The 13,894-nt window shown below is 38.4% G+C and overlaps 1 protein-coding gene and 1 pseudogene across 1 annotated transcript; both read right to left on the minus strand.

The window, feature by feature from the left end:
• Positions 1-3,481: 3,481 nt before the first annotated feature.
• On the minus strand, positions 3,482-6,215 carry LOC147867578 (fatty acyl-CoA reductase 2, chloroplastic-like; annotated as a pseudogene).
• Positions 6,216-8,773: 2,558 nt separating this feature from the next.
• LOC147867579 (fatty acyl-CoA reductase 2, chloroplastic-like) lies at positions 8,774-12,735 on the minus strand. The gene is made up of 8 exons (XM_087315719.1): positions 12,496-12,735; positions 11,509-11,913; positions 11,188-11,410; positions 10,750-10,911; positions 10,565-10,646; positions 9,935-10,198; positions 9,419-9,528; positions 8,774-8,939 (listed from the first exon to the last, which is right to left on the minus strand). Exons 1-8 carry the CDS (start codon positions 12,695-12,697, stop codon positions 8,774-8,776), a joined length of 1,614 nt encoding a protein of 537 aa, XP_087171845.1. The 5' UTR covers positions 12,698-12,735.
• Between the last annotated feature and the right edge of the window lie 1,159 nt (positions 12,736-13,894).

Below are 13,894 nucleotides of genomic sequence, written 5' to 3' on the forward strand. Positions count from 1 at the left end.
CCGGAGTGCCCTCTTTCCTTTCGGCAACTCCACCAATTCGTATGTGTGGTTCTCATGCAGGGAATCCATCTCATCCTGCATGGCACTCAACCACTTGCGATTGTGGGTGTCTCCCCTTGCTTCTTCAAAGCTTTCTGGCTCCCCCTCATCGGTTAGCAACACATGCTCTGCATCCGGAAATCTTCGGGGGGCTCTTCTCTCCCGGAGAGGATATCTCCGTCCTTGGTTTCTAACTGTCGGTTCCTCCGTTTGTTCTTCATCTGAATCCGATTCGGGATCTTGTCCGGTTCCGGTGTCTTCCTCCTCTTCTTCTTCTTCTTCAGTCGGTTCGGTTTCCTGTCCGTATCCGGCTAGTTCGTCAAGTGTCATCCGGTTACCGGCTAACATCCGGTTTTCAACCGGGTATATCCTTTTTTCCTCAAGCTGGTTTTCAATGGATGATCCAGAGTTCGTTACCTTCTTCTCCGATTCCCAGTCGGCAATGGTCCTGTCTTCCATGAAGACTATGTCCCGACTCCGGAACACCTTTCTATCAACCAGATCCCACACTTAGTAATCGAGCTCATCATTGCCGTATCTAAGGAATATGCATGGCTAGGACTTCGGATCCAACTTTTCTCTCTTGTCCTTCGCCACATGCACATATGCGAGACACCCGAACACCTTTAGATGCCGGTAAGACACATCCTTACCGTTCCATACTTTCTGCGGTGAATCTCTGTCCAAGGGTACTAAGGGTGATCTGTTTATCACATAGGTCATCGTCTTCAGCGCCACAACCCAAAACGTCTTGGGTAACTTGGCATGTGCGAGCATGCTCCGGACTCTCTCCATTATGGTCCAGTTCATCCTTTTGGCCAGCCCATTTAGTTCCGACGTCTTCGGCACGGTGAATTTGAGCCGAATTCCCTTCGACCGCAGTACTCCTCGAACTGCCTCCGGTATTCTCCTCCGTTGTCCGCTCGAACCACCTTCAGCTTCCAATCAGTTTCTCTTTCCACTCTCTCGTGGAGTTCCTTGAAGACGGATAACACTTGGTCCTTCGTCTTAAACGGTGAGACCCACAACTTCCGGCTGTGGTTGTCTATGAACGTCATGAAGTACTGCGATCCGGCATGTGACTTCGTGTCGACTTGACACACATCGGTATGCACCAGCTCTAGTGGTGCATTCCGTCTCATAGGTGGTCTTGTCCGGAAGGAGGTTCGGTTTTGCTTGTCGGCCAAGTAGTCGGTGCACTTCTCAAGTTGCATGTCCTTCACCGGAATGAAATTGTCTTCGGCAAGCCTCTTCATCCCCTTCTCACTCATGTGACACAGTCTTTTGTGCCACAGCTCACCGGTAGTGTCAGATGCTACGTTCACTTCTTCCACGGCATATCCGGGCATGCATCAAGTATAGTGTGTTGACCCTCCGGGCTCGAGCCACTATTAAGCTCCCTTTGCAGAACTTCATGGCACCGTTCCGGACGCTACATGTGTAGCCTTCATCATCTAGCCGACCGGTTGATATCAGGTTCAGTCGAACCTCCGGAACGTGTTGGACATCCTTCAGTAGCACCTTGCATCCGGTTGATGTCATCAACAACACATCTCCTATGCCGATAATTTGGCATGTCCCTTTATTCCCCATCCGGACACAACCGTGCTCACCGGCTGTGTAGGATGAGAACATTTCCGGTCCGGGGTAAGGTGGAACGATGCTCCGGAATCGACAACCCATGTTGTCTCATCGCCGACAAGGTTTAACTCATTCTCTTCGGTAATGAGCATCAGTTCCTCTTCACTTGTCACGATCACCGACGTTCCTTTTCGATCCGGGCATCTCCGGTCCGAACCGTTTCGGTCCGAACTCTTCTTCGAATCGGTGATACCGGTTTCCTTCTCTTTCTAGAAATGCTGACAATTCTTCTAGATGTGCCCCGACTTTCCACAGTAGAAGCAAGTAGGCCTCCCCCTTGACTTCGACCTCGTCCCCAATTTGTCCCGGTTTTGGGGACTCTGATACCGGCCTCTTCCCCGGTTGTGGTCATCTTCCGTGACCAAGGCCTTCGGATCTATTCGGACTTCCGGTCCTTCCGGCGAGCTTCTTCATCTAGCAAGCTTGATTTTACCCTTGCTAGGACAATTGCTTTCCTTCCGGCCCGACATTGCCCAACGTGACATCCGGGAGGGAACCGAGCAAGAGTAATGCGAGTACCTCATCGACAAAAGGTACTTCCAACGAGGTTGCCTGGTGGATCAGTCCCTAGAAGGCATTCATGTCGTCCGCCATATTGGAGCCATCTTGGTACCGGAGCCTCACTATCTTCCAGAATACATAAACTCGATTAACAACATTTTTGTTTTGGAACATAATGCCGATCTTCTCCCAGAGTTCATGAGACTTGCTCTCTTCGTTGAAGTTGTTGTACATGCTCATATCGATGAAGCACCGGATGTATGTCGTAGTCTTCATGTGCATCACCTCCCATACTGTGGCATCGATCTTGTCCGGTCTCTTGTCCACCGGTTTGTTTCAGGTTTGGAAACCCCACCTTGAAGGATTCACAGATTCAGATATGACGGCTTATGCAGATACTAGCCGGTCAACTTCCGGCTATGTTATGACATATGCAGGGGGAGTCATATCATAGCAGTCGAGGTTGCAGAAGTCCATTGCACTATCAAGAATGGAAGCGGAGTACATGGCGGCCGTGAAAGCCGGTAAAGAGGTAATCTGGATGGAGGACTTCATCGGAGAGCTAGGGATCCGGTAGGAGGATTTCAGGCTCTACTACGATAGTCAAAGGGGCATCCACCTTGCAAAGAACGTGGCATACCGCTCCAGGACAAAGCACATCCAACGTAGATACCACTGGCTTCGGGTGAGAATAGAAGATCAAGACTTCGCACTATTGGAGATCCACACGGAGGAAAACGGGTCAGACATGTTGACCAAGGTGCTCTCAGTAGACAAGTTGGATGTGTGTAGGAGACGGATCAGACTGCCAACGCATCCCATGCCAGAGTGAAGGGGGAGCTTGTTGGGAATTTGGTCCCTCCCGACGAATCTAGAAGATATCCAGATGAATCCGGTGTGAACCGGATACAAGAACATATGTGTAAATATGTTTCTAGAGGGCTTGTCATGGCCATATTTGTAAATAGTTCTAAAGTCCTATCCCAGTCCTATAAGTATAAATATGACTTAGGGAACCCGCTTATGTAGTGGTCATTAGAGTCGTTATTATTACTATTGTAAAGATAGAGAGGAAGAGGGAGAGGGAGAGAGAGAGAGAGGGAGGGAGGGAGGGAGGGAGGGTGAGAGAGATACAGAAAGCTTTTCTATTGTAACAGTTGGTTGGCGAAGATATAGAGCTCGAGGTCATTGCCTCCGAGTCTCGCTTGGTATCCTCTTCTTATAGTGATAGTTGAAGTCAGTGGGCTCCTATGGTTTTTTCCCTATTAGGGTTTTCCACGCAAACATATAGTGTCGTCTCTTACTCTGTAAGTGCATTAATCTCATTTCTATTTCCTGCTTTCTTCCATTGAGTGTTTAAGACTTGGTTGAGGCCGAGCACTATTCCGCATGTTTCTTCAAGTTTGTTAAGAATTTGGAACAAAGACCCTTTAATACATGCATCCTTAAGCCTGGAATATGTATATTTTTTATGTACGTCTCCCACTCAATGTCATTGAAATTGAAGCCAAATAATAGTTTTTCTTCGCTTGATAGATTTTCATAGAGTTGTTGTGTATTGGACGTGTCAAATCCATAAACATTGAAAAATGTTGAAATGAAGGTATTAGAATGAAGTAGATCATTGTTTGATTCTGCATTTTGTTAAATAAACCGATTTGATGTTAGTATACCAACATATAACTATGTCATGCATTATGCATACATGAGAGAATGTAAAACACAAAAGAGAAGCATGCCTAAATAGTGGAGACAATAGTTCCAATCTATTAATGTATTATTCTGTGTCTCTTAAATAATATCTTATATGTCATACTACATGAATGCACAAACATACAAATGCACAACCCATTTTTCCATCTCGATTTTCACATATAGTGTTAGCGAATGTACATCACTTTTAAACAACATAGAAATATATTTCCTTCATCATGTAAAATAGCTTGAAACTTTGGAATTCCCTTCTCTAAACAATAAGAATTGGAAAGATGCCATCGTGTATAGCCCCAATATGTTCACTATTTGTAAGCAAATTCGTTAAGAGGAACCTACCTTCCTCGATAGAATCTGTAAGGATAATAGATTTTGGCTAGGTTGATTACACGCTTGTTTATTGTGAGAATGATTTGTTGGTATTGTTTAAAGAACTTTGGATTTTGTTCCTAGATATTGTAAAGGAGAATGGTTAGATACACTTATATGTGTGCACATTAACTAGAAAAATACACCTTTGAAAAGACACCCAAATCAAGTGACATGTGTGAAACATATATGCATTTGGAATAGGATAATATCTTAAGGTATCTTCCAAAGGCTTTATAGGGTAAATAATGAGCGTATAAGTAGTGCAACTAATCATTAAACACAATGTCTACATTTGCATGATATGAATGGAGACGTGAATCATCCGCGCCAAGTATTACTTATAGATTCAAGAAGTGACTTGATAGAAATTCAAAAAATTGAAGAAGAAGATGATGTAGTCATAAACTATCTTGTTGTCTACCATAGAACTTGGTCTGTAAAATACTGCATGGAGTAAAATTTTAATATACCTTAGATTCCAAAACAACTTGAGATAATGCCTCGGTATAGCTCTCCATATCTCGGTAAGTTTGGAACTTCTTGTTTCTTATAGGTTTTCCAGTGTTGTCTATGAGAGGCTCCTCTCTAAAATGCTCTTCTAAGAATCTTACCATGTTTGACAAGGAGAAAGGGTTCACCATTGAGGATGCAATGTGGTAAACTTTTAATCCTGGCTTGCAAGCATGTTTTGCCATGGCAGCAAGCATTGCATTTGCCACCATATCCACTGGTACCTACATCGTGTTAACAATCATAGTGTGATAAATATGGCTTACACCAACACATGCAAGAATAACCATTTTGGAAGTGTGTGTTTTAGTGGAATATCAAAATGGTTTAAAATGCACTTGGGTTACTAATCATTCTAATACCAATGGTTGAAAATGCTCAAGAGTAAGCACCAAGGTTTCAAAAGAAGACACTCATACCAAGGGACTTATAACAAAATGAATGAAAGAGTGGTCAAGGGAGTTGGAAATGAAGAAACTAGACTAATAAACCAAGTAAATACAAATGGTAGAGTGATAAGAAAAAAATTCTAAAGCAAAGATAAATTTGAGAAGATACAAACCACATGAAGAAGCAGTTTGCATCCATGGGGAAGCCTAAGAGTTTTACCTTTCCGTATGATATTATGATGGGGTCCATCATCCTTGTGTATAAGAAAACATTGACATATATTACACTCTAGAGATATGTTATGGTCATGATATTAGTCAATAGATGGTGTTAATATTAGCATTGGGCACCGTTGCCTGTTGCCTTTTATTCAACCTGGAAATGGCTCTCTGAATGAGCTCTCCACTATACTTGTTCTCACAATCACTGTCAGTAGATCATCTCTCATACTATCAATAACCATCTCTCCCATTGCCTTTGTAAAGACATAAGTGTCTTGCCAACCAAAGTGATTCGCTCTAACATCAAATGATCAATTATCATCTATCTCAATTTCTAGTGAACACTTATACCAAGAGATTACAAACTAAAGCAAATTACGCATACATCATATGAGAAACCGTTGACCTTACATATCACACAAGAAACTTTGCACATCACAAAAAAATATATTCGCATTCTACGCTCAACCCACAAGGTTGAAAGCCATTCCAATGCCGATGAATGTTACTCAATTGGATAGTAACATTCATAACAAATGTCCACAATCAATTAATAACAAATATCTTCACATTGCTAAAGATTAAGCTTTATTCAACACTCTTTATCTTACCTTTCCAATCCTAGCTCCTTCAAGGTTTTAGTAATGTTGTTTGATGGATTAAGTGGTCCATGTTAACATCACTTGTTGACACATGCATTAAAAGTTGTAGATGTTAACATTTAGCAAATTCCATAATTCTTCGAGTGCTTCCCGTGTTCATATTTAGCGCATAGTCCTACTTCTCATCGAAGCCCGTTGTAACAGCATACTTTACAATTATATCCATTCTAGTGTAAACCATAGGACATCTTAGTTTCCATCTCTCTCTTGCTTAATGCTTGAACACATCGATCATCATTGTCCTTCTAAAGAATCTCCACATCTACATCAGCTAGGGGTCCTAAGGTCCACTTGCTATACCAATCTTGTGGAGTTTGATGAGTTGATAGTCTTCCTCATTTAATTTTCCAATCAAAACCGGGTGGTTGGGCTGTACTATGTAGAAGATGGCCTTCTTCAGGCAAAGACGATCTTTGTTTGAGGTATACATTCATGTTTAAGGACTTCCAATACGATGATGCCAACCAATCCCCACTAGGGGCCATGCCTTATAGCCTTCTCTTGTCAGACCGGAAGAAAACCCATCTACAGGATAGTCATGAATAGTCCATGCTTAGATCCATATAGACTTTGAAGGCTTGAAGTCCTCTCGGTTTGGTTGCATGGATGACATCTAAAGCTCTCCACAATTCATGTTGGCCATCAATAAGATGTACTAAGTATACATTCAAATCCTTAACTTGTGTCTTTTGTGGAATTAACAAGCATAACATTTTTAAGTGTTCCTTCTTTATTCCTGAATAAGGTGGTAGATCCTAATTAATTACAAGCACCATCTAGGTTGACTATTTTGATGATTGAATTTAAAACACCTAGACCATTTTGATGATTGCATTTAAAATGGGTTGACATCATTTAGTCGTGAACGTAGTTTTAAGTTTCTTGGCTTGATCGTGAAATGTGGCCACCTATTATCTATGTGTTTAAATGCTACACAATCGGCTAGACAACCAATTACCGTCTCCGTCTCCGATGGGGAGTCTTGCATTTGATCTTGAGGGTTTGAATGTGATATATCCATCCTTGGTAAAGGGATATGCCTTTACTTGATCAAGGGTGGTATACAAGATGGAGGTGGAGATGGTGTTAGTGCACTTGAATCTTAATCTCTATTGTACATAACAAAACAAAGTAATTAATTAGAAACAATCTACCATAAGTTTTCACTTGATTCAAAATCTAGACAAACTGTCTCAATGGAGTAGATTCAAATTTCATTGTAAGTTAGTCTGGCAGTGTTTTATCTGCAATGAAATATATTATTTACGAAATAAGGTGTAGACAGAGAGAGGATAAATACAGAATGAAATCATGCTGTCTTCTGGAGCAAATTTGACCATGAAAGAAAAAAGAGAGCATATAAGTGAGATTCAATAAATGGCGAAAAGAAACTCAATAAAATAGAAACAAAGTGGATCATACATAAACCAATGGTATTGTGAACCAAGTAACTAGGTTGCCAATACTACTCGCCATACGATGTAAAGGGGCATTCCTAGATCTCTCTAGAATTACATCAAAATGTCTTCCATTTAGGATGCTTTAATGATGATTTTGCATGATAATGCCCCAAATCTAATGAAACAATTGTCACTTATAATGTGAATAGTCATAAACTCCAAGAGTGTTTCACAAAATGATATTAAGGTCACTAAGGTCTTGGAATTAAAGATATCAAACCACAACCATTGTTAAGGGAGAGGATAGAAAATCATACTACTACAAATAAGAGAAGATGTGGTTTCACCATTAAGGTTGTGCATTGAGAGATTTGAATAATGAGTCCCTCACATCATGAAACCATCCCCTTGACTCATAGGGGTGGTCATTGACCAAGCACACACATTGTTAATGTACAAGGTTTGAGTTATAGGGGCATGTCAACATGTGATTTTGCATCAACTTCTACATACAAATTATATAGCTTGGATGTCATGCACTTCTTTATAAAATCGAAAGTATGAGAGAATGTGTATATTGGATATTAATAGTTGATTAGAAAGCTCCATGTTGAATTGGGGATGTTGATGATTGGTGCCGATCTTGCAAGACATGCAAATAAGTAGATAAAACTACACAAGAATTACGGAACATTACGAGATTTTCCCTTGTAAGCACTATGCCGCTTCTTGTAATAAAGTTTCCTTTTTCATGTATACCATAATCAAGTTTTTTCATTGATCAATGTTATTTCGTATACCATGATCAAGTGTTTTCTACACTAGGTCTATCCAATTGTTAATTAATATCTCCCCTTTAAATATTCTTGTTGTACCCCAACTTAATCATATCAATATGTATCTCCTTTCAACCTAACCAAAGGAACCATGAAACTTTTAAACCCAATGCTTGAAAAGAGATATACAAATAGTTATGTCATGTTTTTGCTACAAACTGAATTGTTACCGATTTCGAGATTTACGCTCTGAAAACCCAAGTTGAAACAAGTTATGGTTCAGTATTCTCTTATCATCAAATCATGCATACCATGTTTTTACATTGACAAGTCATGGCAAAAACATAACCTTTGACAAATCATAAAAACCACATAGTGTTATTATTTAGCAAATTTTTTGGGGTTTTCTACATGAATGTTTAATATGATACAATACATCGATATTGTATGCAAATGTGAGTTGCATGAAATGTAGGAAAACAATGAATACATTGATACAAATAATGCATAAGGAGAACCAAGAAATGGCATACTTTCTTCAGGTTTGTTCATAATTTGGAGCGAAGACCCTTTAATACATGCTTCCTTAAGCCTGGAATATGTATATTTTTTATGTACGTCTCCCAATCAATGTCATTGAAATTGAAGCCAAATAATAGTTTTTCTTCGTTTGATAGATTTTCATAGAGTTGTTGTGTATTGGAAGTGTCAAATCTGTAAACATTGGAAAATGTGGAAATGAAAGTATTAGAATGAAGTTGATCATTGTTTGATTGTGCATTTTGTTAAATAAACCGATTTGATGTTAGTATACCAACATATAACTATTTCATGCATTATGCATACATGACAGAATGTAAAACACGAAAGACAAGCATGCCTACATAGTGGAGAGAATAGTTCTAATCTATTAGTGTATTGTTGTGTTTCTCTTAAATAATATCTTATATGTCATACTACATGAATGCACAAACATACAAATGCACAACCCATTTTTCCATCTCGATTTTCACATGTAGCGCTAGCAAATGTACATCACTTTTAAACAACATAGAATTATATTTGCTTCATTGTGTAAAATAGCTTGAAACTTTGGAATTCCCTTCTCTAAACAATAAGAACTGGAAAGATGCCATCATGTATAACCCCAATATATTCACTGTTTGTAACCAAATTTGTTAAGACGAACCTACCTTCCTTGATAGAATGTGTACGGATAATAGATTTTGGCTAGGTTGATTGCACGCTTGTTTATTGTGAGAGCCATTTGTTCGTATTGTTTAAAGAACTTTGGATTTTGTTCCTAGATATTGTAAAGGAGAATGGTTAGATACACTGATATCTATGCACATTAACTAGAAAAATATACCTTTGAAAAGTTACACCCAACTAACATAAATGAAACATATATGCATTTGGAATAGGATAATATATGGAGGTATCTTCTAAAGGGTTTATAGGGTAAATAATTTGTGTATAGGGGATGCCAAGCCAAAGTAGAGCAACTAATTATTAAGCACAATATCTACATTTGCATGATATGAATGGAGACGTGAAGCATCCCCACCAAGTATTACTTATAGATTCAAGAAGTGACTTGATAGAAATTCAAAAAATTGAAGAAGAAGATGATGTAGTCATAAACTATCTTGTTGTCTACCATAGAACTTGGTTTGTAAAATATTGCATGGAGTAAAATTATAATATACCTTAGATTCCAAAACAACTTGATATAATGCATCGGTATAGCTCTCCATATCTCGGTAAATTTGAAACTTCTTGTTTCTTATAGGTTTTCCAGTGTTGTCTATGAGAGGCTCCTCCTTAAAATGCTCTTCAAAGAATCTTACCATGTTTGACAAGGAGAAAGGGTTCACCATTGAGGATGCAATGTGGTAAACTTTCAATCCTGGCTTGCAAGCATGTTTTGCCATGGCAGCAAGCATTGCATTTGCAACCATATCCACTGGTACCTACATGGTGTTCCCAATCATAGTTTGATAAATATGACTTACACCAACACATCAAGAATAAACATTATGGAAGTGTGCACATGGTTTAGTGGAATATCAAAATGGTTAAAAATGCACTTGGGTTAATAATCACTCCAATATCCATGGTTGAAAATGCTCAACAGTAAAAATAAATGAAAAAAGCAATTTGAGAGCACCAAGGTTTCAAGGGAAGACACTTATACCAAGGGACTTAAATAAAATGAATGAAATAGGGCTCAAAGGAGTTGGAAATGAAGAAAATGAACTAATAAACCAAGTGAATTCAAAGAGTAGAGTGATAGCAAATAAAATCTAAAGCAAAGAACAAATTGAGAAGATACAAACCACATCAAGAAGACACTTTGGATCCATGGGGAAGCCTGATAGTTGACCCTTTCCATATGATATTATGATGGGGTCCATCATCCTTGTGTATAAGAAAACATTAACATATATTACACTCTAGAGATGTGTTATGGTCATGATATTAGTCCAAAGACGGTGTTAAAAATGACATTGGGCACCGTTACCTGTTGCCTTCTATCCAACCTGGAAATGGCTCCCTTAATGAACTCTCCACTATACTTGGTCTCACAATCACCGTTGGTAGATCATCTCTCATACTAGTAATAACCATCTCTCCCATTGCCTTTGTAAAGACATAAGTGTCATGCCAACCAAACTGATTCGCTCTAACATCAAATCATCAATTATCGTGTCTCTCAATTTCTAGTAAACACTTATATACCAAGAGATTACACACTAATGCAAATTATGAATACATCATATGAGAAACCATTGACCTTATATATCACACAAGAAACTTTGCACAACCCACAAGGTTGAAAGAAATTCCGGTGTCGATGAATGTTACTCAATTGGAAAGTAACCCGCAAATTGCAATCAATTAATAACAAATATCTTCACATTCCTAAAGATTAAGCTTTATTCAACACTCTGTATCTTACCTTTCCAATCCTAGCTCCTTCATGTTGTTTTGTCTATCATGATTTTTTGTAGATCCAATCTCATTAAAAGCACTCAATTTTTCTTTGATATGTTTGAATTCGAAATCAACAAATGTGCTGGGATGCAAATTTTGGTCCATGGTTATAGTCGCATTAGATTTGTTGTATCCGTAATTGAAGGTTTGTTCATATAGAAGGCCTTTTCGTTTCCCATGGGCAAAGGCTACGAAAACAACGGAAATTAAAAAACTCAGCATACAACACACCTAGTAATGTAAATAAAGGTTGGATGGATTAATCGAAGGTCCACGTTAACGTCACCTGTTGACACATGCATTAAAAGTTGTAGATGTTGACAACATTTAGCAAATTCCATAATTCTTCGAGTGCCTCCTGTGTTCATATTTAGCGCATGGTCATAATGTTCATTGAAGCTCGTTGTAGCAGCAGAATTGACGATTATGTCGATTTTGGTAGCAAGGAAGGTAAATGTGAAGGGATCCATGCCCAATGTTTCCTTTGTCATGTCACCCACCACGGGAGTTATCTTTCGCTCCATGAATGCTTCATATTCTTTACCATGGCGAGATTGCAAGCATTTGAACAAGTCACTACATAAGATCTCCTCCTTGAGTCTACGTTTTGCGCAACTTGCATCTGGTGCTTTGATTAGTAAGTACAAATGCCTCACGTTTGGTTGCACCCGCAATATCTTCTCCACAAGCACTACATTGTAGGATATATTATCATGTAATTAATATTAGGAGAATTGAACATCTACTCATGACCATCTACTTAGTTGTAATGATAATATTAGGTGTTCAATATATTAGTTGAAAACATTGGATCTCAAGGTCTAGTTTCAAACATAATTCACAATGATGATATTGTACTAGATCACTAATATATATAATTAGTGATTCTGTTCCGAACTTTGCCTCCTTCAAGTATAAGCTAGTTGTGTTCTAATAAAAAGAAAAGGTAGGAGGTGGTATGGATACTTATGCAAAGTGATAAATAATTATCGTGCAAGATATTTAGGATTACACAAACCCTGTTTTCGTGTTTAAGTACATGATTTAGACAACTCTTGCATGATTGAATCGAAGAACAATAAATCCAATATTATCTGCAATGCTCAAGATATTCGTTTGTGGAATCATGTTAAATATAAATGGGAGTGTGCATTTGGACTACATAAGGGTAGGTCACAAGAGCTTTAGTGAGCATAGGTATTTTTGCTAGTAACGATATGGGTATCCCGTTTAGTGGTAGTTAAAAAAACTATTAGATCACATTCATTATTACCTTTGGCGAGGAAGCCAGTGGCTCCGGTTATGAAGATGGCCTTGTCCTTGAGGAGATGGACAATGTCCAGGCCAGGAGGACCTACATCCACGTTTCTTCCCGCACGTTGGTCACCATGAAGACATTCCGAGTTCGGCTCCAAGACTTGCATCATGGGGCTACCATTCGGCGACCAATCCTTCGTCATAGCTAAATTTAGCATATAAGCTAGAATAAGCCTTGGAAGGCGAGCCCAAGCCGTGGAAGAAGGAAATATGATTGATTGGCTAACTGAGTGTATGAGAAGAACATTCCGTTGGGTAACCCTTTATATCTATATATCTATATATATATAAATTTATAATATATATATATATATATATATATATATATATATATACATACTAAATAATGGGGAAGGAGACAAGAGGCTAAATAATGGAAGGGCCGCTCATTACGGCACTCAATGAATGGCCCAGAAATTGATAGGTAGATTTTTTGAGCGTTTGAAATATTAGTAGCTCAAATGAATCGTTTCTCTCACATCATATTTGCGTCATGGCTCAATTCATGAGATGCGCAGCTTTGCAACCTACTCATTATTATGTAGATTATATTATAAATCCAACAACACGCGATTCAATCAAGTCATTTAATTCGGTTGACAAAAGTTGTATAGGAGGAGCACTCTCGATAGTAACACACTTCTAATGATTTTTTGTCATGACTCTCGATAGTAACACACTTCTAATGATTTTTTGTCACGGTCTCTACAAAAAGGAAACAAGGATATGTCTCCAATTAGGGCAGGAATTTGATAGGTGTCATGCTAGTCAAAGGCCATTTTGCCCGTAAAAAACACACACCCAATAAAAATGTCCGTCAAGTGACATATAAACTTTCAATTTTCATTTTTCATGTGAAAGGCGCCCAAATTTTATACATGTCAAATGACATGCTAAAAATTTATTTTCCATGTCATATATATATATATATATATATATATATTATATGTCAATATGACATTGTATAATGTCATACAGTATATTTAATAGGCAAAAGTACCAGGATACCCCTAGAAATTTGTCTATTTACCAGAATGCCCCTGGAAGTTCCAAATTTACCAAACTACCCCTATGTCCAAAAAATTACACTTTATAAAGTAATTATACACTCAAATCTACAAGCCCTATTTACCAAAGATGGAAGAAATGGACCCGAACTAGCCCTATTTACCAAAGATTTGATTGTATAATTACTTTATAAAGTGTAATTTTTTGGACATAAGGGTAGTTTGGTAAATTTGGAACTTCCAGGGGCATTCTGGTAAATAGACGAACTTCCAGGGGTATCTTGGTACTTTTCCCTATTTAATATTGTAGTATATACATTGTAGATTGTAGTGTATATACATAGTTTA

Source organism: Azolla caroliniana, unplaced genomic scaffold (assembly GCF_043228905.1).
Source record: "Azolla caroliniana isolate FFs.n. ecotype wild unplaced genomic scaffold, voAzoCaro1.0.p SCAF_2, whole genome shotgun sequence".
NCBI classification, from domain to species: Eukaryota; Viridiplantae; Streptophyta; class Polypodiopsida; order Salviniales; family Salviniaceae; genus Azolla; species Azolla caroliniana.

Excerpts from the sequence above, each read along its gene's own strand:
- LOC147867579 (XM_087315719.1), bottom strand. The coding sequence starts at position 12,697 with ATGCTAAATTTAGCTATGACGAAGGATTGGTCGCCGAATGGTAGCCCC. Across the intron at positions 10,647-10,749 it reads GGTTGGATAGAAGGCAACAG|GATGATGGACCCCATCATAA; the intron begins GTAACGGTGCCC and ends CTTATACACAAG. Across the intron at positions 8,940-9,418 it reads TACACATTCTATCAAGGAAG|ATTTGACACTTCCAATACAC; the intron begins GTAGGTTCGTCT and ends CAATGTTTACAG.